This window comes from Myotis myotis, unplaced genomic scaffold (assembly GCF_014108235.1).
Source record: "Myotis myotis isolate mMyoMyo1 unplaced genomic scaffold, mMyoMyo1.p scaffold_m19_p_14, whole genome shotgun sequence".
Lineage (NCBI taxonomy): Eukaryota > Metazoa > Chordata > Mammalia > Chiroptera > Vespertilionidae > Myotis > Myotis myotis.
The window spans coordinates 36409980-36434623 of record NW_023416318.1 but is presented as its reverse complement, the minus strand read 5'-3'; the positions used below and the strand labels follow the sequence as shown (position 1 = coordinate 36434623).

General features: G+C 37.1%; 1 protein-coding gene across 15 annotated transcripts in view; it reads right to left on the bottom strand.

Moving 5' to 3' along the window:
* Positions 1-656: 656 nt before the first annotated feature.
* ATL2 (atlastin GTPase 2) overlaps positions 657-24644 on the bottom strand; it is a 49903-nt gene continuing 25915 nt past the window's right edge. For 4 of the 15 annotated variants that reach the window (XM_036334810.1, XM_036334824.1, XM_036334820.1 and 1 more), the window contains 12 exons: positions 16327-16461; positions 15367-15471; positions 12754-12804; positions 12385-12441; positions 11071-11163; positions 8966-9104; positions 7874-8001; positions 6351-6407; positions 5523-5594; positions 4423-4854; positions 2948-2962; positions 657-2854 (listed from right to left, as the gene is read on the bottom strand). In XM_036334810.1, the coding sequence (XP_036190703.1) occupies positions 2747-2854; positions 2948-2962; positions 4423-4854; positions 5523-5594; positions 6351-6407; positions 7874-8001; positions 8966-9104; positions 11071-11163; positions 12385-12441; positions 12754-12804; positions 15367-15471; positions 16327-16461 (1392 nt within the window). In that variant the 3' untranslated portion in view covers positions 657-2746. The remainder of the gene's footprint in view (positions 2855-2947; positions 2963-4422; positions 4855-5522; positions 5595-6350; positions 6408-7873; positions 8002-8965; positions 9105-11070; positions 11164-12384; positions 12442-12753; positions 12805-15366; positions 15472-16326; positions 16462-24644) is intronic. The other 11 variants (XR_004971877.1, XM_036334812.1, XM_036334811.1 and 8 more) reach the window with 11 other exon arrangements.

Below are 24644 nucleotides of genomic sequence, written 5' to 3'. Positions count from 1 at the left end.
AATTATTTGCCTTAACTAGGAAGATAAATCACTTGTCCTAAATTATTTTTTTTAATCCTCACCCAAGAATATTTTTCCATTTATTTTTAGAGATAGAAGGAAGGGGTAGTCAGAGAGAAACATCAATGTGGGATGCATTGTTTGGTTGCCTCCCGCACGCACCCTGAACCAGTGCCAAGGACCAAGCCCACAACCAAGGTATGTGCCCTTGACTGTTGGAATTGAACTTGGGACCCTTCAGTCCTCAGGCCGATGCTCTATCCACTGAGCTAAACCAGCTAGGGCCTAAACTATTTTTGTAAAAACCCACCTTGTAATATAGATTACTACACTGAAGTTATTTCAGTCAACAGTTTATCTTTAACCTCTTTTATTGCTTTTTGCTTAAAAATGTTCAGAATCTTCCAGCTGAAATCAGTGTGTTCTTGGAATCCTTTATAGAAGTAATCGTCTCTAGAGAAAGCACACTCCTTCCAACAATACTAAAAAATCCAATGGTCTAGATTTCACAGCCCTTTAGTTTAGGAAGGAGTAAGCTATGTGTCTTTAATTTCAGAAGAACTGCTATTCTACAACAAACTTTTTATTTTTTTCATTCATAAAAACAGTCCACAGCATTCATAAAACAGGGTAGTCGAAGAAATAAAAAGAGACACTTTTCAGGTGGATTCTTTATGTTTAAGAACAGATGAGTTGGTAGCAATTTAATACAGATGGAAACAAATACAATCCATAGAAAAACAGGAGCTGAAAGGGGGAGGAAATAATACCAACCAAGATAAACTTAAGAGTTTTCAGGCATGCAATTCAATATCTGAATTTTCTTCACTTAAAAACCAAAGTAGGTGCTTTAACAGGTGTCCTAAAAGAAAGCTACAAAAATATTGCAAATGTTAACCTTACATATATCACACACACAAAAAAAATTAATAAATCCTGAGCTACACCCAGGCTAATCACAACAAGTTCTCCCTATCCAAGACAGACACAGAAAAATAACTTTTTACAAGCTTAGCTTAAAGGTACAGTACCTTAGAGCTCTCACTTGGGTGTTTCCTGCTCATGCTCTTTTCAATATAAACAAATGTGATTTATGTAATGGAATACATACTTGAAGAATTCCTTAAAGAAAGAATCACAAGTTTCATTTTATATATACAACAAATTTTTAATTATGTACTGAAAATAAATTACAGGAAATAACTTTAAAATGCAACAGAGAACAAAGTCACAATAAACATTCCCATTGGATTCCCTTGGGGGTGAGATTGCAGTGCTCAAGGAAGATAAATATCACAAATATATCAAAAACTTCAAATAGTTTATGCATTCACACACCAACGTGAGCCACAAACATTCCTTCACAGGGACTGTACTTATTAGCCTACCACAGAACCAGATTTTGCCATAAACTACAAAACTTTTAATACAAAATTGTTATTTATATATTTATATTTCATATACATGCCCTATCTGTGAGTTTAGAAAATAAAAGCTACACACTGTACAGACACTCTTAACTCATAGCTGTAGGCAACATTTTTGGATGGAATTCCTCCCCCAATAAAATTAATGGCATATTTTATGTACATGAAGGCTAAACTGCATGACAGTTCAGATTCCCAGATATGCATCTCCTTTTAGGGCAGGTTTATAAATTTCAAAAGGCAAGACAAATGTACACCTCAGAATCACTTTCTTAGCTACAAGAGTTGTCATGTAATTTCTGTGAAGTTTCTGATACATGCATTTATGTAATACTGGTATTGAAGGCAGTAAAGCAATATATACTTTTAATGTAGTGGCTCAATAAAGGCTTCATTGTCATTCCAATCTGATTCTTTATACAGTGATTCATAGCTTCTCTAAAAATTAAAATTCAATGGGACACTGTTAGAGAGACTCTAAATAGATTTCTTAAAATATTTCCCTGAAATATCCTTTTACATAAAACAAATTTCACTAACATTAGCTTAAGTAAAAAGGAAAGGAAAGATTTAAAAACATGGCACAAATGTGCATGATAAACTAATGCTCCTCAGCCAATTTCCATGCCTTAGGAGCCATGAACAGAATGCTTAAAACCAACCAACAATTTTCACACTCTGTGGCAGCCATCTGTGAAGCCAGTTGTACTAAACTACTTCTACAGTTGATTGTAAACTTTGGTTTATTTGTATTTGAGTTCTCATTGTACAGCAAGCATGAACAAGAGGGAGAGTGGAGTCCATGAGGAGATGAACTGTCAGTCTGTCTTTAACCGGGCATGATGAGACACCTGGTCAGTCAGGCCTGCTTTGATAGAGTTTGTTACAGACTGCCTTATGTTTTCCTCCATCAAATTATCACCCAGGGGCTTCAATACCTGTGGTATGAGAAATGTGCAAAACAAATAAAAACATGAGGTAAAAAAGGAGTTACACATAAAAATAGATATAAAAATTCAATTCAAAGCAATGAAGAAAATAATCAGAATGTGGAAAATAAAAAGATGCTTCTCCCAAAAAAAAGTTATGATGCTATAAATAATGCAGTTAGACATTTTTTAATGCAACAAAAATCACTTTCCTCTTATTCAAACCATTTACAATTCCTATGAGATGGATGTGCAATTCCATACCCTATTTGCAGCATCAAATCTGGTATGTACACAGCATTTATGCAGACCGGCCCAGACGGTCCTGCTTATTGTCCTACATGTATAAGTGTGAACACTTCAGATAGAGAAAAAAGTTTAAAATACTGTCTAATTTTTCTTCTTGTTATTGTTGGATGGCAGTCTCTGTCGCTGTGCTGATGAAAGAGCACGATGAACCATTCGGCGTCTAGTAACTTCAAACAGTTTGGAAAACACCTAAAACATGGAGTGATTTGTTAGGAGAATCACTGAGTGCCTGTAAGTTAGCGTTTAAGACTACAGGAATTTGAGACTGTGTAGGTTTCTCACCTTCCTGGGACTCCTCTGAAGCAACAGAAAAGAGAAATGCAAAATAAAATTTAGACAAGTTTTGTTGACACAGCACAGACCTTCTCTGACTAATGATCCCCTTACCTCAACTACACTGAAAATAATTTCACCCACTTGAGATCCTTCCATTTAACTGTTTTGTAATAATGGCACCTCTAAAATCTTAAGAATCAATGCTGTATAGAAGATGACTGGTTTTCAAAAGAAGACATTGTACAATTATTGAAATTCTTGTTGCAGAACATTAGTAATGGTCCAAAATTTTAAAGTGGATAACACTTTCTAAAAAAGTGAAGTTGTAATAGCTTTTAATCCATCTTCTATTAGAAGGTATCAAAGGAATGTGAAGAGCCAGACTTTTAAGACAAAAATTTAAATTTAACAAATATCCAAACATAAGCTTCCAAATTGGACCTGAATAAAAATGAGCGTTTCTCTAAAGAATAAATTCAAAATCCAAATTAATATAGTGAGTCACTTTATAAAATAACAGTATTACAAGAAAAGTCACCACCCAATCAACTTTCTTTAAAAAATAATGGTTTACTTCTTCAGTCTTTGCATTTAAAGCCAAAACCAATGTGGACCTGCATATTCTACATCTTCAATTAAGCCCAATACTTCATTGGCCCAGAAATGATAGCTGAAAATGCCTATTTTACTGTCCATCAGTAATAACTGTAGCTTCCATTCTGGTCCTCGACATGGTGCTAAAGTATTTCATGATGATCATCACTTTAATGACAACATCCTTAAATGCAATTTTCTGTACATAGGAAATTCTAACATACAGTTGGCCAATATATAACATAGCTTGCCTTAGTAGAAACATGTCAGGTCCGACTTTGATTTCTGGGTGAAGTAAAGATTATGATTAATAGTTGGTTCTCTGTAGTGCTTTGCTTTGTTCATCAGTATTTCCTTGGTACGGAGGTCAAACAAAGGGTTTTTTTGGTGTAAGAAATCACTATTGGATTGTTCCTTGTAGTATATCAGCAAATCACCACTATCTTCATGATAGGCAACGAAGACCTGAATGCCACCTAACATTTTCCCTGGAATATATGCATGCATTGGTTCTTGCCAATATTAGTAAGAAACTTCTTTTGCTTTCCTCAAGTACTGAACTTCCAAACTTCTTTTCCTTACCTTCGTAACTCTTTCACTGATTACATTTCCTCTTCTCAAAGAAAGAAATCCTTAAAGACTTGCCCTGCCCACTGTTTGGCAGTTAGGCCTATGATTAAGAATCTGTCCAAAGGATATTACAGATTTAAGCCAACCAAAACACTCTCCCATTCACACTTTATATTCAGATTATACATCCAAACAAAACAGAAAAATCCTTTTGACATTTTGTGTATAAAAGAAAAGTAGGTGCCAAGTATTGTGTGGGAGGAGGGGGAGTCACAGGGATGAGATTAGTCACTGAAAATCAAAAGACAGATACCAACCTGTTCCCACAGTGTTTCAGCAAGCTGATCAATCATTGTTCCAATTTCTCTGAACTCCCCAGAGTATTTAACATATGCCCAAGTACAAAGAGATGTCAGTGCCAAACCCATGACCAGGTTACACAAGACGGCTATAGAGTTTAGACCGATGAAGCCAGTCAGTCCTGAGATTATATACATAGCAAACATGACTGCAAACAGTGTGGCAGGTGTACGAGCAGCATAGAAGATATTTTTGCCATCGTTGTGCTTTATGAAATTTGCATAGGTTTCTTCGATTTCAGCTTCAAGCTGGTCCTGATAACGACGGCAGAAATCATCTCCACCCATTTTTTTAATTGAACGAAACTGTTTAATTGCCACTTCCTTGAGATCCAGATGTTTTCGTTCCAGATCTGAAGGTGCAATGTAAGGCTTGTCTCCACCACATACCTGTACAGACACAATTACAATACAAAGGTTACATGCTAGAAATACTTCACACTTGAAAGTTCCCTACTCATAGTGTTGTCTCAAAAAGTCAAACCACTTACATGGTTCAATTTTAAATTTCTTCATTATGTCTCACACATAACCATAACCTACTTATTTATAACCTGTATGTTTAACTGACTCGGGCAAAATAAATTTTCCAAATATAACTAATACAAGACAAAAATAATTACATTGAAATTTGAACCTGACTTCACTTGACCCACCAATACACCATAAGAGTACAAAAGACTACTGGCAAGGGAGTGGAAAAAAGATAATAAATCAAAAAGGTACTTTAATGTTCAAGTTAGTAAGCTTAGCATAGAAATTGCTAGTGCCCTTAAGCCAGTGTTAATTACATTAGAAGCTATTAATTAACAGCACTATGAATCATGTGTCATAAAATATTCCAGTATGGTTTGTGTAATAACTTACTACCCATCTCTTGCACTCTATGTGAATTATTTTGTTAGTTTATTTCCAGCAGAATTAGATAACAGAGAATTAGGAAATGATATAAAATAACATTGTATAAGGAGTACAATTTACTTCAATTATTTTACATAATAAAAATCTATCTTACTCTTTTTAAATTTTAGTTACAAATTTAAATTTTAGTTACAAACCTGTTCCATATTTCTGCAATAAATCTCTCTTGCTCCTGCTACTGCAGCAAGATTATTAGCTTCAGCTGTTGCCTAAAACAATAAAATGTGCCAATTTTATGCAAAAAAAAACTGATGACTCTATAAATTCTGATCAACACAGTAAGTTATATACAATAAAGAAGTCTGAAAATGAACCAGAGAAAATATTATCAACTTCTGGTTTTCCTTTTCAATGAAACACTAGTATAAAGAATACAGTAACGCTCTTTCTAGCTTCTAATAGAACTGTCTGCCTAATTTTATTTTGCTTAGGTTTGTTAAAATGGGTTTATAGAAAATACCACATACTAGTATGCTCAGGAAATTATAGGCAATTAGCTGGACACAAACCTAAAATGCATCAAGTCTCCAGATGTAAAGAATCAAGTATTACCCAATATGGTTCTCTCTCTCATAATCAATATTACACAAGGGATATTTTTAAATGCACAAAACTGCTTATTGGGTGAGTTTTATGAGAAAATACTATGTAGTCCACCATAAAGTGGAGAAATTGCCTGAGATAGCCCATTTTAAGCTAGCTTCTTCAACAGAAATGTTCCTACACTTTCTGAGCAACTAAAGGGAAGGCACCGAGGATTCTTATTTCTGGTGGCCTATCTGTGTGCAAGGTCTGCGATCTGTAGTTACCAAAAACTTCAGGACCCATGACAAGTACTGATTTAAATATCTGATATTTATATGCATGCAAAGAAGCACCACCCCATTTACAGCATTTACTAGTATCTCTAAAGCAAAGATTTTTTTCTCTTTCACAAATACATACATGTACGACGCACACACTACCTGAAGCATGGACTTTGGATGTGGAAGTTCCTCTCCTTGATAAATTTTAATGTAAGCCTAAAAATATTGAAGACTTGTTATATTGATAGGTTTCCAAAAGAAAGAAAAATCATAATATAAATATAAAACTATCCACACTATTAAAAGGAAAGCCTAGACTTTAAAAATCATCCAGTCTCATTCCAACAAAATTAACCCTATGCTCAACATTATTAAATATATTTTTTTTAGTTGATTTCAGAGAGGAAGGGAGAGGGATAGAGAAATAGAAACATCAATGATGAGAGAAAATTACTGATCGGCTGCCTCCTGCACGCCCCCTACTGGGTATGTGCCCTTGGCCAGAATCAAATGTGGTAAATGAAAAGTCAGCAGACCAATGCTCTAACCACTTACACACACCGGCTAGGGCTCAACATTATTAAATGCCTATGTTGCTAAATAATATCCTAGAGAAATGTTTCTAAATATAATTCCAATGTGCATAAAAGTTATTTCTCATATTCCAAAGTTATATATAAAATGCCATCCACTTTATTAAAAGAAACACATAATTCTCCACTACCAATGTTTCAACTAAATATGTTAGAAAACATAATTCAGTATTTTACTTAGACCAGCTTAAATTCTCTCTCAGTTTAAGAAAAAAAGAATTATGTAGTTGTGGTTTAAGAGTAAGGCGGCAAGATGAGAGTTTTTAGTAAGTCCATATAGGAATCTTTCATCTCAACTTTCTATTGACTAAATTAAGTCATAACTAAACAAAGATAGTATGTATAAAATGACCAAAAATATACTCTTAGTTAACTGTGTTTTCCCTTCCACTTATCCATAACTACTATGAATAAATAAAGGTCTTGCTTTGTCTATCAAGCTATAAAATTTTGAAAAGAACAGAGGAAAAAAATACTACAAATAATTTACTTGCGCTCAGAAACCAGTTCTGATACTTTCAGCGGCTCTTATCAAGTCCTCAGAACTCTGAGAGAAGGCTTTTGTAAGCGCTCAAGATGGAGAATTATGCTCCCAATCCCTATTGTCATTCACAAATGACAGTGGTATTACAATACAGTGAATGGTTCTTCTCTCCATATCAGAGCTGGAGAACAAGTAGGATAGTTCTGTAAACAAAATCACTGTCCAGAACAGGGGTGGGCAAACTTTTTGACTCGAGGGCCACAATGGGTTCTTAAATTGGACCGGAGGGCCGGAACAAAAGCATGGATGGAGTGTTTGTGTGAACTAATATAAATTCAAAGTAAACATCATTACATAAAAGGGTACGGTCTTTTTTTTTTTAGTTTTATTCATTTCAAATGGGCCGAATCCGGCCCGCGGGCCGTAGTTTGCCCACTGCTGGTCCAGAAGATACAAGGTGTCTGCTAGAATGTTAAATAACCTTAAATGATGATATACCAAATTCAAGGCAGATATTATACTTTTGCTTTAAAATAAATTTCTTATACATATGTCAGCTACATTTCTAGCTTAAGCAAAGTCATTTAATGTGAGAGTTTTCCTACCTTAAAATATTCTACAAGATCCCTGCAAGTGACTTTAGATCCACTTATCTCTTTTTCCACCAAATTCTCAGGGGCAAGCAGCAATGGCACCAGATTTCGAAGCTCTCGTTTAAAGTCTTCATCAATGTCTAGTGGACGTGAAATCAGTCAATATATTAGTCCAGAAAAGCTAAGAACTACCCATTGGTAAGAGCTCACAAAGTTCTATTTCATGAAATAAGAGTTAACAGTATCTATTACTTAAGTAGATTAACTTTAAACTCATCCAAACATGTCATATCCTAGAAAAAAATATAGCACCCCCAACACTTCCCCTCACACCCCAAGAATTCTTTCAGTCAAATAATAAAGTGTGGACTACACAAACAAATCCCACATTAAGTATTAACTAAACCAGTGGTCAGCAAACTGCGGCTCTTTGGCCCCTTGAGTGTGGCTCTTCCTAAGCCTTAGGAGTACCCTAATTAAGTTAATAACAATGTACTCACCTATATAGTTTAAGTTTAAAAAATTTGGCTCTCAAAAGAAATTTCAATCCTTGTACTGTTGATATTTGGCTCTGTTGACTAATGAGTTTGCCGACCACTGAACTAAACTATCCCTTTCAGAAGGCAAATAATTCAAAAATTTGTATTGTTAAGATTTTTCCCAGCAATACTGTAAAAGTTTCATCAATCTTTAAGCCTTTTTCCATCATTCTCAAAATAATCCAAAAACAAACATAATGAAGTTATACTACCACCCCTGAAAAGGAGAGACTTAAATCTGGTTGCATCAATAGAATACACTGGTAAAGCTTTATAGCAGAAAGCAACCAGATGAAATACTGAAATGTTCTCAGCCTTCAGAACTTTTAGGACATCAGTGCTGAGCAACAGACCACATTATAAAATGTTAATCAGTATGATAGCTGTTTGCAAAAACAACAATGAAAAACTAGAAAGACCACACAGAGCATTATGATCACATCATTAGCAATGCATTAAAATGTCCTCCAGTATCAAACACAAAATTTAAGGAATCATGTATTTTTAAAAACTTTCAGCCCCTAAAAAAATAAGTTCTGATTTTAGCAAGAATGGGAATTCCCACCTTTCAATCTCCCATCAAAACTAGGATTAGTTGCAACTTTAAGACCAGGATGTGGTAAAAGGAAGCAACCAAGATTTGAGAAACAATTGTGAATGTGCTTCCTTACATTCTGTAGCTCTTCATGCTGATTTTGCTTTACCTGAGGGCAGAAGGAGACAGAATGAAGGTGCAAATAGGAGCAAAAAACTTTTTAAAGAAAACACACACATACTCAATGCATGCACACTTAACTCAGATACTATTCCAGATAGGTGTTTGACAACATAAAATTTTACTAAAGATCCATTTCTGACCACTTTGGTAAGACCCCACTTCGTCTTAAACCAGAAAAGATTGTTTTTCCCCCCTATGTTAGCTGCCAAGGACATAAAAAAAAATAAAAAATTAATAATTAATCATAATATCTAACACCAGAATAACAAATCATGGTTGAGATTTATAAACCAGGTAATAAATTAAGAATCTGCCTTTAAAGTACTTACAATGGCAAAGATAAAAACAAAGTATTAACCTCCCTACAAATAAAAGGGTCAAATAATAGCTAAAGTGAACCGCTCCAGCACAGTCCAAAAAACCTTAGAAATTTGTTAGGATTTCAGCTCTCAGTCCCAATGATTTTTTACGATTAATGCTAGTTATCAATGTTTGGGGAAGAGAGATTGTTCAGTATTTCCTGGAAGAAAATCTTAACTTTAGATTTTTAATAACTACTTATCCCAATATAACTTCTCAAAAATCACTCTAAAAAACATACCAAAATACACCAGTCATAATCAACAAAACCTGGAAATTACCTAAATCACTATCAAAAGTAGAACTGAAAAATCATTGTTTATTCATACAATGGAATACTGCAGAGCAATGAGAATAAATGAATAAGCTACATGCAACAGTATGGATTAATCTCAGAAACATATTAATGGACAAAAGAAGCTATTCACAAATACATACTGTATATGATTCCCTTCGTAAAACGTATAAAAACAAAGCCAGTTAGAGGTCAGGATACTAGTAGAGGGTTTGTGGCTGGGGAAAGGGTGGGTGTCAGTGGATGGAGGTGGGTGATTCAGGATGCCAATAACATGGTGACTATGTTTAATCTGTACAAAGTCATCAAGCTGCACACTGATGGTTTTAAGCACTTTTCTATGTCACTTCAGTAAGACACTAAAAATCCCTCTTGGCTTTGAAGTACATAATTCTCAGTTTAGGTAGTATGCCTCATGTGCTGTGTGTTAATTTCTCCTGAACAAATCAGAGAAAATTCTTGATGACTAAAATGATCTCCAACAGTAGGGTCTAAAAACAAAAATGCCTTTCAAATAATCCAAGATTGAGGAGCTGGTTTTAATCTCATTTTAGAAATAAGACAACTATAGTGTACCCAAAGTTTATTAATGTGGTTGAGAAACTAAATGTGTCATCACATAGGCAAAGAAAATTGTATTAATCAAGACAGAACCCTCTCCCTTATGAATAAAGGGACCTTTATGTATCTTTTGTGTATGTGAGTGGATGGGTAGTATCTGACATAAGGGTTTCCCAAATAATGCCACGGAGAGTACCTGTAGGAATAAAGGATCATGTTGGCGAGGTTATTTTCCAGGAATGCCTTGGTGTGGCATCTGCATGGGCCAGGAGACTGGATATCTGGGTTGTAGTCCAGTTATCAATAATTAGTTGAAGTGATCAAAAGCAAGTCACTTTTCTGGGTTCTAGTTTTGTATTTTTTTTTTTTTTAAGAAGACTGAACTAGATGATATTTAAGATCCCTTTCTAGCTCCATATGCTGTCATTCTATGAGACAGTATTCCTTGGAGAGATGGCCTCACATCCTCTGTGCTCAGTGCATGCACATTACATTATCCAGTCTATTCCAAATGATCAGAAGATCAGCTGGGCCAGCGAGGAGCATGCATGCAATCTACGTAGGTAAGTAAGTAAGTCATTGTCCTCTTTTCACCAATTATGTGTGGAGTCATCTGGGCTAATTGGGATACTCAATTTATTCCAAGGATACCTAGAGATTGGTAGTCTAAGCAGCAGTCCAGGCAGCCCACTCCTTCACCTGGCTTGGCGCTTACACTCTCCTAAGTGTGGCTTACCTGCAATCTCTTTTCAAGGAATTGTTTTCCACCTTCCAAACCATATGAATGTTCATAAGGGTAACTCCAATCTCGAATCAAAAACATTAATGTCTATACACAGGGGGGAAAAGAAATCATTTTTACAAAATTTTACAAAAAAAGCCACTATTTTAACAATTGAAGCCAAATAAGGCCCTAGCCCAGTGATGGCGAGCGAACCTTCTGAGCTCAGTGTCAGCATTTTGAAAAACCCTAACTTCACGCTGGTGCCGTGTCACATACAGAAACTTTTTGATATTTGCAACCATAGTAAAACAAAGACTTATATTTTTGATATTTATTTTATATATTTAAATGCTATTTAACAAAGAAAAATCAACCAAACAAATGAGTTCGCGTGCCACCTCTGACTCGCGTGTCATAGGTTCGCCATCACTGCTCTAAACAATCCTTATAAAAAATTGTAGTATTAAATAGTTAATACTGGTCATAGTTATATCAAGGGCCTTCCTAAAATAACACTCCCAGACCATATACCACCAAACAATTGCCACCATTTGAGAACTTCACTATGTTTAAAGAGCCACCACAAGCAATACTGCAGGTTTTTTAAAATTAATTCCCCACCCAAAATGTGACAACCAAAAATGTCTCCAGACACTGGCAAATATCCCGTTAGTGATAAAAATACCCCAACTCAGAAAAAAATGAAACAGGACCAATAGAGTGTATTTCATCCATATGCACAAAATGAGCCTATAACGTGCCCAAGTATTTCATAAAAGTGATCACTTGAGCCAGACAAGACTGAGGCAGAATTGTTTTTAATAAATCTCTGTCATGAAAGGGCTCCAGAGAAGCAAGCAAAGCAAATACTTCTAAAATAACTCCACCCAGATTAATTCTGACAATATTCTATCATTTAAAAAACATGGGGATAAAAGAGCAGAAGGGGGGAGAAATAGAAGTAATTCTCTATGAAACCAAAATAAAAAACAGGATTAACCTCAACTTGCAATACACCACACCAAAGAAGCCTATACTATTTTGTAGTAGTTTATCATGTTAAAAGAAATTTAAGTGACTGTCTTAAGCTTTAGAATTAAATAACACCTAATTAAGAATCTACAGTCATTTGTTCTATTTCCTACTAGTATTTGGTTAGCCTACAATTGATAAGTTGGTGATAACATTAACATAAATTAATATCAATTCTGCTGAATCTATTGCTAAAAATGAGTTTGTTGTAATGACCTGTTTTCAGTTACAAAATAAGATGACTTGATAGCTGTACATAGGTAACTTTTAAAAAATGATAAAATATTTATTTACCTGAAATGGTTTCTGGTAGATTTCTTCCATTGCAAGCCTGCCATACTCTGTAAATAACTATTAAATTAAGTTATTTTAAATAATGCCTCCAAAGAGATTGAAAGAAGACATCTCTAAAACTGTTTTACAACAGACCACTCACTAGATGTCAGATATCATTTGAAAGCCAAGCATTTAATTTTCTAACAGACGGGGTGGGTATATATTAAAATTTAATTAATAAAAAGTTTAATGAATAAGAAGTCATACATCAGTTTAAAATCATGCAGTATTAAATCTTCTTACAATGTTATAGGCTTTTAGGGGTAAAGTCACAATAAAGTAGGAATTAATTTTTCAATACGTGGACATACATTAAGTCTTACATACTTGCAAGTGCTGAAGATCATCTTCTTGAATATTCTGAGACAAATTATATACCTATCAAAACAAAATTGTTTTTACTGGTATTTTATTTTGAATACCCAGCTGTGTATAGCTTTACTTATGGAAATAAAGGCTACTTTATACCTCAGTACAAATGAATCACTTAGCTACTCACTATCTTAATCCGTGGCACATGAAAAGGATATACTCTTTTTTCCTAATAGTCAGGATAAAACATTCAGAGGAAAACAGTGGTAGTAAACTATAAAAATCATGAATACATGCATATGGGGCCTAAAAAGTGGCAGACTTTTAAAAAGGTATATTAAGTAGTAAGTTTCTATTTTCCTTCTCAAGGTTACTTTAATGTTATTAAACAGTTTTTTTTAAGTAAAGATTATTTCCAAAATTTTTTCCAAGTCAATGAATGTGAGGGGCATAGTTCTAGAAAGATAAATTCCTCCCTGATACTAGTACAATCACAGTATATAGCTGATAGTTACTCGGTGGGTGTCTCAACTACCATCGATTCTAATATGGTTCTCTTTTTACATAAGTAAACTCATCAGACAAAATAATTTAACATGAAAATTTCAACAGCCTGTGCTAACTGAAAAAAAAATAACAGTAGGTGGCACTCTCGCCCTTTCTGAAATGTTTAGGAAGCTTTCATAGACCAGAGCTAATGACGGAAGGTCTAAGTACTCTCAAGGAAGGAAAATTGGAGAAAAGATCCACTAGGTCCAATCCTTCTGGCTCAGGTCTTCATAAGGTGACCTAGGCCACCACAGGAGAAAAATGGATGTCCACAGACGTCACTCTGCTAAGAAATAACGTTGTCTAAGAAAATAGGGTTGCTCCAAAGACAGAACAATTTGTTCTAACAGCAAATGAGTGATAATCTAGCTGAATCACTTGGAAGTCAAGAATATAAACAGCCAATATAGGTCAGCAAAATTAAAATAATATTCTCAGCTGACTAACTCCAAACAGATTACTTAAAAAAGTAACTAATGACTGAAGTGATTAAATTCTAGATTTAAACTTAAAACCAAGAAAATAAATAAACAAACAAACTTAAAACCAAAAGCATGACCAACCTATTTTTAGCACACGGGCCTTAGCTTTTAGATAAGAAAGAGGTCCAGATCCTTGTCTGAGCCAGGTTGCAAATAGCAATGAGAGACAGGATTTGTTCATTTAGATCATTAGTATTTAACATACTGTGTTGCACTTAATAGATGCTCAATAATTATTTGTTGAAAGTATAAATGAAAGGAGGATCAATTTGTCATTGATCTATCAGCCAGACAGCTTATGTAAGGAAGGTGAGAAATCTAGCCTCAAAGACCAGGAGGAAAGCAATAATAAAATATAACTTTAACCTTCCTGGTTATTAATAGCTTACAAAGCACTTTCTTATGCATTACCTCATTTAGATCTCATATCTGACTGCACACAACCACCACATGTGAGATAGGCAAGATGGGTAAAATACTCATTTCATGGGTAAGAAGGTGGATGAGTGACCATAAATGATTATCCAAAACCAAGCCTTCTACTACCATAAAATTGAACAAACAAACAAGAGAAAACCATGGTACAAGTTTTAGGACAGAGAACTCCACCCCACATTATATTTTAAGGCAGTGGTTCTCAACCTTGGCTGCACATTAGAATCACCTGGGAATCTTTTTAAAATCCTGATTTCTGGGCCTCATCCTCCGGAAATTCTGTTTCTTTGTTATGGGGTGGGGCCACAACATTAGTAACAAAGAAACAGAATTTCCGGAGGATGAGGCCCAGAAATCAGGATTTTAAAAAGATTCCCAGGTGATTCTAATGTGCAGCCAAGGTTGAGAACCACTGTTTTAAGGCAAGCCACAATGCCAGCTAATCTGAAGGGCTATACTGTGATAATATAAACACAAAGATGTGGTTTCTGCTTTCCTAAAGGGATTAGCAGTTCTGCCACCTTGCAAGATTAGAGAAAAAGAGGGTGAACAAAATAGACAAAGGAGACTGAGGATCCCCAATAGTATCATTTAGTTGATAGTGACAGATATCCCAAGCCCTAAAATAAACAGAAGCCAGGCTGAAAAGCACTCCTCTTTTATCTCGTAATATCCAAAACTTCCTTCCACTCAGACAGCTAGATACTTCAAATTGAGGAAGAATGGAAATGGGAACTTCCAAGACTGGTCATATGTTCCAGATATTACTGGAAAGCAAAACAAAAATTCCAAGAGACTTTGACAGCATCACCTATAACCTACCACTGAGAAGAAACATTTCTTATGTCAGGAGTACATGTCTGGCAGCCATATGACTGAATCCAACTAAGGATAACATGTAATAATAACTTTTCCTTTAAAAAAAAAAAAAACGCATTAGATACTATGAAGAAAAACCAAAGGAATTGGCTATTTATTGGTTTATTACTTTCTTGGCAAGCACTCAAAGTATACAATTTTATACTGTGAGCCAGAACAGCAAGCATGAAATGTAAACAGCTCTAACTTTAACCCTTTTTTCTCCGATCAAAAGGCATTTTGAGGAAGAGGAAAGGTATCAGGCTGATCTGAACCAATCATACCACAGCATCTCATGTCTCACCTGGACTGAGCTAGTCATAGTGCTCAGAGCAAACACTGTTGCACAGTCTTTGATTGTTGACTGGCTATCGAAGGCACCCTGAGTATCCATTAGCAGCACAGCCACCTAGAAATTTAAAAGTTTAAAACACTAAGTAAAATATTCACCAATAGTGACTAAAAAAAATCTATATATATAAAAGCCTAAGTGACTGTTATGACCCAACGACCAGAATGACCAGAACAACCAGCCAACCACTCACTATGACACATGCTGACCACCAGGGGGCAGACGCTCACGCTCAATGCAGGAGCTGCCCCCTGGTGATCAGTGCGCTCCCACAAGGGGAGTGCCACTCAGCCAGAAGCTTGGCTCACAGCTGGCGAGCGCAGCTGCAGTGGCAGGAGCCTCTCCCAACCCAACGGTAGCGCTACCAAGCAGTGGTAGTAGGCACAGCGGGCCGGGATGAGTGCGAGCAGCGTGGTGCCCGGCTTGGGTTCCTCCCTAGCCGCCAGCCGCTTGGTGCACGGCTACATCCTCCAAGGAGTCCCGGATTACGAAAGGGCACAGGCCAGGCAGAGGGACTCCCTTTCCCCCACCTCCACCTCCACCCCCTGCCTGTGCACAAATCCATGCATCAGGCCTCTAGTCAAATATAAAATGATAAATGCTAAAATCAGTAATTAGGACAAGAAAAGTACTCTAAGTTAACTATCTCACAGATTTTAACATAATAATCCATATACAGGGTGGGGCAAAAGTAGGTTTGCAGTTGAGAGTACACAAAACAGTTTATTCTTTTATTATTATTTATTAATTCTTGTATTACCTTCCATATAAACAGCTGTAAACTTATTTTTGCCCAACACTGTAAGTTAAAGTTATCAGACATTAATAGTTCTGTATTGTTTTAACCTTTAATACTAGAAAATAGCTCAAGAAAGAATACGGGAGAAAACACAGTAGGTATAAATATTTTACTTTTGTTCCATCAGGTCTGTCAATCACAAACACTTCATTCCAGACTTGTATGCCTGTTGTTTCTCTTTCACAACCACCTCGCCATGTAAAGCCAGTCAATGGTTCGTTGTTTCCACCAATCCAACTTTGATGATCCTGTTAAAGTCAAGCATAAACGTAAATTAAACACAAAAATTAAGAACTAGAAATATAAAAGTCACCCACTCTTTATTTTACAGATGAGGAAGGTAAATCCAGTGAGATTAAAATACACTGGAACATTACACAAGCAGTTACAAAAGCAGTCCCAAATCTCATCTGAAGAGGTCCATAAAATATGGTCTCTCTCACACCTAAACCCTCTCAAATCTGCTCACATTTTCACTCTCTATGCTTCTAAATAAGTGGAGTCACACCACTTTTCCCCATTTTGGAAAGTTTTCTTATCCTATATAATAAAAGCCTAATATGCTAAGTGTCCAACCGTTTGACCATTCAACCAGTTGGTATGACGCATACTGACCACCAGTGGGCAGACGCTCCGACCGGTAGATTAGCTTGCTGCTGGGGTCCAGCCAATAGGGACTGGGCAAGACAGGCTGGACACGCCCTGGAGCCCTCTCTCGGTCCCTCCCTGGCTCAGATCGTGCACCAGTGGGGTCCCTTGGCCTGGCCTGCACCCTCTCGCAATAAGGGTCCCCTTGGGGGGTGTTGGAGAGCTGGTTTCGGCCTAATCCCCACAGGCCAGGCTGAGGGAGCCCACCAGTGCATGAATCCGTGCACTGGAACTCTAGTGTTTAATAATCATAAAAAATAGCTACCATCTATTTTGATATCAAAGTTCCCGACAGAATGACTGTCAAGAACAGTATATCTCTCTTAGAATAACATATACAATGTTTTCACACTAGCTTAATGTTCTCTTTAAAAAAATATGGACTTTAAAAATAACCACAAGACTTGCTTGGAACCTGATTGAAACAATCCAACTGTAAAAGTCTCTTTCAAATCCTAAAAAAAATCTGAACCCAGAGTGGGTATTATATTAGATGGTGTTAAATCAGAACAAAGCTGATTCTTTGCTATGATAATGGTATTATGGTTATGTTATTAATAATAATATTAACAGAGTCCTTTTGTTAAATATGCATGTATTTATGGTGAAAGGCTTTATCTGCCATTTGCTTAAAAATGTTACAGCAAAAACAAAAAAGAACTGCCTAGCCAGCATGGCTCAATGGTTGAGCATTGACCTATGAACCAGAAGGTCATGGTTCGATTCCTAGTAAGGGCACATTTAAAAAAAAAAAGAACAAGTGTAACAAAACAGTTGCAAACATAAGAGATATTAATCCAACTATATCAATAATCACTTTAGATATGCATGATCTAAAATAAAGCAATTAAAAAACAGAAACTGTCACTATGGATAAAAAGACCCAACTATTCATTGTCTACAAAAAACATACACAGTTTAAATATAAAGACACAGGTAGGTTACAAGTAAGGAAGTTATACCATGCAACCACTAATCAAACAAAAGCTAGAGTAGCTGTACTAATTTCAGACAGAGCTGACTTCAGAACAAGGAAATTATCAGCATAAAGAGTGGTATCTACCCTAATAAAAGACAAAGATGCTAACTGACCATACCTTCGCTACACTCATCAGCCAATCAGAAGAGTATGCAAATTAACCCAACAAAGATGGCCGTTAAATTTGCATACTGCAGGCAGATCTCGCCTGCCGTGTGCAACCGGGGGAGACGGGGCAGGCAGCGCGGGATCGGGCGTGCCATCTGCCACCAGGGGAGCGGCTCTAAGCCAGCAGGTGGTTATCTCCCGAGGGGTCCCAGACTGTGAGAGGGCACAGGTTAGGCTGAGAGACACCCCGCCCCCCGCCAGTGCACAAATTTTTGTGCACCGGGCTTCTAGTTACATATAATAAAGGAGCCAATTCTCTAAGAAAATTTAACAATCCTTAAAGTGTATGTACTTCACAATAAAGCATCAAAATATGTGAGACAATACTGAACGTTTGAGGAGAAATAGACAAACCTACTGTTATACTTGGAGACTTCAACACCCCTCAATCAGTAACTGACAAATGCAGCAGACAGAAAATCAGTAAGGATATAGCTGAACTGAATAGCACCAGCAATCAAGTGAATCTAACTGGAATTACAAAACATTTCATCCAACGACAGAATACACATTCCTCTCGGACTCACACAAAACATTCACCCAAATAGACCACATTCTGAGGGCGAAAAACAAATTAAAAGGAATAGATTATACAAAGTACGCTCTCAGACTACAATGGAATTAAACTAGAAACCAATTAACATCAGGGCTGAAAACCCCAAACAACACACTGGCGTCTAAACAACAGACTGTGAAATAACATATGGGTCAATAGGAACTTTTAAAACATTTGAACATTAAAACATTGAAGAAAACAAAAATACACTCATGAAAAAGCAGTGCTTAGAGGAGAATTTATAGCATTGGTGCACACATTAGGAAAGAAGATAGAACTAAAACTAATCATCTAAATGTCCACCTTAGGAAATTAGAAAAGAAAAGCAATACAACCTAAAGCAAACAGAATACAGGTAGAGCAGAAACCAAAAAACTGAAAAGAAAAAAACAGGGTATCAATAGAAAAAAAAAAATCAATGAAACCAAAATATGTTCCTTTGAAAAGATCAATGAAATTTATTTGAGAGAGAGAAAAGACAAGTTAATAATATCAGAAATCAAAGAGGAGTTAAAATTATTAATTCATGGACATCAAAATGAAAATAAATATTAAGAACAACTCTATGCCCACAATTTTGATAGCTTAGTTGGAATGGGCCAATTCTTTGAAAGACACAAACTACCAAACTACATATACAAAAATAGGATTATCTGAATAGATCTATATCTACTAAAGAAATTTAATGAATAATAGCCCTCTAAAAAATTAATGAACTAAAGCCCAATTTCACTGGTGAATTCTACTAAACATTTGAAGAAGAAATAACAAACACCATTTCTCTATAAACTCTTCCAGGAAATAGAAGCTTAGGAAACACGTCCTACCTCATTCTATGAGGCCAGCATTATCTGAATACCAAAATTAGCTAGACATTACAAGTAAAGAAAACTAAAGATCAATATATCTCATGAACACAGATACAAAAATACTCAGTAAAACATTAGCAAACTGAATCTAATAATGTATAAAAAGAATTATATATCACAACTAAGTCAGATTTATTCAAAAGATGTAAGGCTGATTCAATATTCAAAAAATTAAAAGCATAATCCATCACATCGACAGGATAAAGAAAAATCACACGATCATATCAATAGATGCAAAAGAAAGCGTTTGACAGAACCCAACATCTATTCATGATTTAAAAAAACAAAACAAAAAGCTCCCAGCAGACTCGGAATAGAGAGGAACACCCTGAACGTGATTTGTTTAAATTTACAAGAAAATCTACAGTTAACATCATACATAGTGTTGAGAACCTAGATGCTTTCATTAGGATGTCCGCTCTTATCACTTGTTCTCAACATTGTACTGGAGGTTCTAGCCAGGAAAATTAGCCAAGAAAGAGAGATAAAAGGTATTCAGATTGGAAAAGAAAAAGTAGAACTATCTCTATGTGCAGATGAAATGATCTTGTATATAAAAGACTCTATAAAGAATCCGCTAAAAAACTACTGGAACTAATAAATGAGTTGAGCAAAGTTGCAAGATATAAGATCAATGTACAAAAATCAATTGTATTTCTATAAACTTGCAATGAACAATCTACAAATGAAATTAAGAAAACTTCCTTTTATAATAGCATCCAAAAATAAATAAATTTAAAAACCAATAAAATTTACTCTGCAAATTACAAAACATTTTTTAAAGAAATTTGGGAAAACATCCCATTTTCATGGACAGGAACACTTAATATTAAGAGAGCAATACTCAAACTTTCAGCCTCAAACCAATCAACAGAATCCCAGTTAATCTCCCATAGAAATCTGCAAGCCAAATCTAAAATTCATATAAAACTAGAGGCCTGGTGCATGAAAATTCATGCACATGGGGGGGGGTCCCTTAGCCCAGCCTGCACCCTCTCACAGTCTGGGACCCTTGGGGGATGCCCACCTGTTGGCTTAGGCCTGCTCCGCAAGAACAGATGATCTAAAAGAAATAATCATATCCTTGGGTAAGGATTTTTTAAAAAGGTAATGGTCACATGAAAATTCACTGCCGACAGGTCTGAAGAGACTGGGGGACTCTGGCGGCAGGAGTGCCCCCCGGCAGGGCTGAGGGGACTGGGCGCCACCATCTTGTGGCTGTGGGCACTGCCATCTTTTGAGGGCATGATGGTCAATTAGCATATTACCTCTTTATTATACAGGATTGCAAGAGACCTACAATAGATATTCTTGAAAAGGAAGACCAAAATAAGAGAACTCTCACTTCCTGATTTGAAAACTTACTACAAAGCAGCAGTATCAAGACAGTCTGGTGCTAGTATTAGAAGAGATATATAGGTCACTGAAACAGAACTGAGAGCCCAGAAATAAATTCACATGTCTATAACCAGCTAATTTTCAACAAGGTTGCCAAGACCATTCAATGGTGAAAGAATAGTCTTCCCAACAAATGGTACTGGGACAACTGGATAGACACATACAAAAAAATGAAACTGAACCCTTACCTCACACCATTTTTATATACAGATATATAAAAGTATTATGTATAATTAGTGAATACATGTTAAACGATGTTAACACATTGTATGCGGGAAACGTATTTATACGTTTTACGTTGACTGGTAGTAGAGCGGCGCAGGACACGTATTAATACATTTTTTATAGACTAGCGGTAGAATGCGGGTAACGTATAAATATGTAAACTAAAGTTATCGTAATTTTACTGAACGTTGCCATTTGCGCAAAAAATTAGCAAAAATGGCCCGCACCACCTGTTAGCGCGCGATGAAAACTACCCGCAAACAATGTGTTAATACAATTATAGCATTATTCATAAGCCTAAAGATGGAAACCCAAAAGTCTATTAACTAATCAATCTATATATATAAAAAGCTAGTGAACAAAACACCATAACAACCGAAACGACCTGTCACTATGACACTCACTGCAGCCAGAGAACCGGCCTGATCTGGGGGTGGGGCCAGCCGGCCAACCTCCTGCGGCCCTTCCCCCCGGCCAGCCCCACCCCAATCTGCCCACAACCTGTCCCCCCTACCAGCCCCACCCCGATTGGCCCACAGCTCCCCTCCCCCGGCCAGCCCCTCCCCTGATTGCCCCCCATACCCCAATAGGGGGAGGGGCTGGCTGGCCAACCTCCTGCAGCCCCTCCCCCTAGCCAGCCCCTTCCCCCAGTCGGCCCCGCCCCTGATCGCCCCCCCCACCCCAATAGGAGGCGGGGCCAGCCAACCAACCGCCTGCAGCCTCACCCCCACCACCCCTGTCAGGGGCAGGGCCCACCAGCCAACCTCCCGCCATCTCCTCCTCCTGACAGGCCTGGCCCCAATCAGCCCCAATTGAGACCGGGCCGGCCAGACCCCACCTATGCACAAATTTGTGCACTGGGTCTCTAGTAGATAAATAAAATCTGTTATATCTATACAATAGAATAATATTATCCTAAAAAGGAATGAAGTACCGATAATGCTACAACATAAATGAACCTTTAAAGTGCCCTGACCAGTGTGGCTCAGTTGGTTGGAGTGTCATCTGTATCGTGGGTTCAATTCTCGGTCGGGGCACATATCTAGGTTGCAGGTTCAATCCCTGGTTGGGGCATATGTGGGAGACATTTGTATGTATCTCTCTCTCCCTTCCTCCCTCTCTAAATAAATACATAAATAATAACACTGAGTGAAAGAAGGCAGTCACAAAAGACCACATATTGCCCAGCCAGTGTGGTTCAGTGGTTGAGCGTCGACCCATGAACCAGGGGGTCACAGATCCCCTCCTAGATAGGGTACCTGCCCAGGTAAAGGCTCAATCCCCAGTGTGGGGTGTGCAGGAGGCAGCCAACTGATGATTCTCTCTCATCATTGATGTTTCTCTCTCCCTCTCCCTTCCTCCCTCTGAAATCAATAAAAAAAAAAAACTAAAAACGAACATATTTTTTTTAAAAAAAGAAAAGTCCACATTATATCACTTCCTACCTTCTTTAGCTAGCATGCCATCTTCGTGGGCATATAGGTTAATGAAATAAATCCAAAACCATTCCATTATTATTTCTCCCCCTTTCATCTCCTAGGAAAACTATAACCCACCATAAAGTCAGTACAAGCATGTTATCCTAAAAATCAGACACTGTTTAAATGCAATTTTCAATTAAGAGAGATTACTTATATCAGGAATTCTACATAGAAACCTTTTGAATAAAAAGTAATAAAAATATTTCAACTTAGAAGCTACTAATTAGGTATGTAACAGCATTCAAGCCCTCCGAACTTTCTATGGCTTCAGTGTCTTCCCCAGGAGAGGGGGTAGGACTCCTATTAGCTAGAGACTGCAAATACATGTGTGGGCTGCTATTCCTCCTCTGAACAGCCCCTACTAAGTGATCAGAGATGGAATCACAAATAGCACCTGAGGTGAAACTTATCTGTCATTGCCAGACAAGTGATCTAAGCTTCCTTCCCCTTCTAGCATTTTACTGTCTGTGACCTACTTGAAATCAAATACATTTGCAGTGAACAGCTCAGGCACAGATAGAGACAACACACTCAAACTAACTTAAGAGGTTGGAACCTCAAAATACAGAAATTCTTTATCATCTTTAAATGTACACTGTACTTTTAAAAGGATATGCCACTACTTATACATTCCTCTATTTCAGATGTGAAACTCGGGGGGGGAGGGGGGGGGGGACAAGTTTAAGTGGAAAAACTTTAAAATACTATCTCTTGCCGAAACCAGTTTGGCTCAGTGGATAGAGTGTCGGCCTGCGGACTGAAAGGTCCCAGGTTCGATTCCGGTCAGGGGCATGTACCTTGGTTGCGGGCACATCCCCAGTGGGAGATGTACAGGAGGCAGCTGATCGATGTTTCTCTCTTATCGATGTTTCTAACTCTCTATCTCTCTCCCTTCCTCTCTGTGAAAAATCAATAAAATATATTTAAAATACTATCTCTTTTTCAATTTCCAATATAATAGTATTCTTTAATATGAACTACATTCTGATACTCAGGCATACTTGAATATTCCTGAAGAGACCCCTATAAAAAAAATTTCCTGAAAAGCAGATGCATGCCCAGTTACAGATTTATATAGATCTCAAAAAGGTGAGCACCTTGACCAATATTTAGACCAGCAGTCGCCAACCTTTCGGACCTCATGGACCACCAGTGGTCCAAGGACCACCGGTTGGCGACCACTGCTCCAAAGGTTTCCTTAAACCAGCGGATCCCAACCTTTCAGACCTCACGGACCACCAGTAGTCCGCAGACCACCGGTTGGCAACCGCTGATTTAGACAATTACATAATTCTGTCAAAGTGTTATTTCTAGCATCTATATGTGGCTTCTAAATGTCAAAATGTCAAATGCCCCCAATAAAGCCTTCCCGCTAAATGATCCATTCCAAATTTCCAGTTCTTTCTTGGTCTCTATCAAACTCCCATTCCCTCAGCCCAACTTGCAACTGTTATAAAAACATTCTGATTCAAATGGAAAAAAACTTTTTTTTTTTTGCTTTTTTCAGGGAAAAAGTCAGAGTCGGAGGGGTGCAAGAGAGGAGGGAAATAACAGTTGTCTGGCACCATAAAAAAGTGAAAATGTGTAAAGAAAGGGAGCTCATTGGCCAAAATATAAAATAAGTGCTTACACAGGCCAAGTATTGTGCTAGGTGCAGGAGATATGGTATTCAAGATAAGGCCCACCCTTGACAGAGGTTATACTAGCCAGAAAATAAGTAATAAAGTGGTATCAAAAAAAGTAGTACCAATAGAATACATGACCTGTGCCTTGAGTATTGGGAGGAGGACATAACTTAGTCTTAGACATCTGGGAAGGCCTCCTGTGAAGATTAGCCAAGGGCACAGCAACATTTGAGAAAAAACATGACACACTCAAGGAACTAAAAACTAGAGGATACTTTTATAAACAAAGGCAAGAGATGAGTCTAAGAACATGGAAGACACTATAAGGGACTCAACTTCATCTCAAAACGTAACCGTCACTGAAGGTGACTTGAGGAGCATAGCTGTACTTCTACAAAAGTCTCTATCAGCCTACCCCACCCACTGGAAAGGTGTTCAAGAAGGGGAAGGTATGAGGAAATAACAAAAAGGGAGAGATGAAC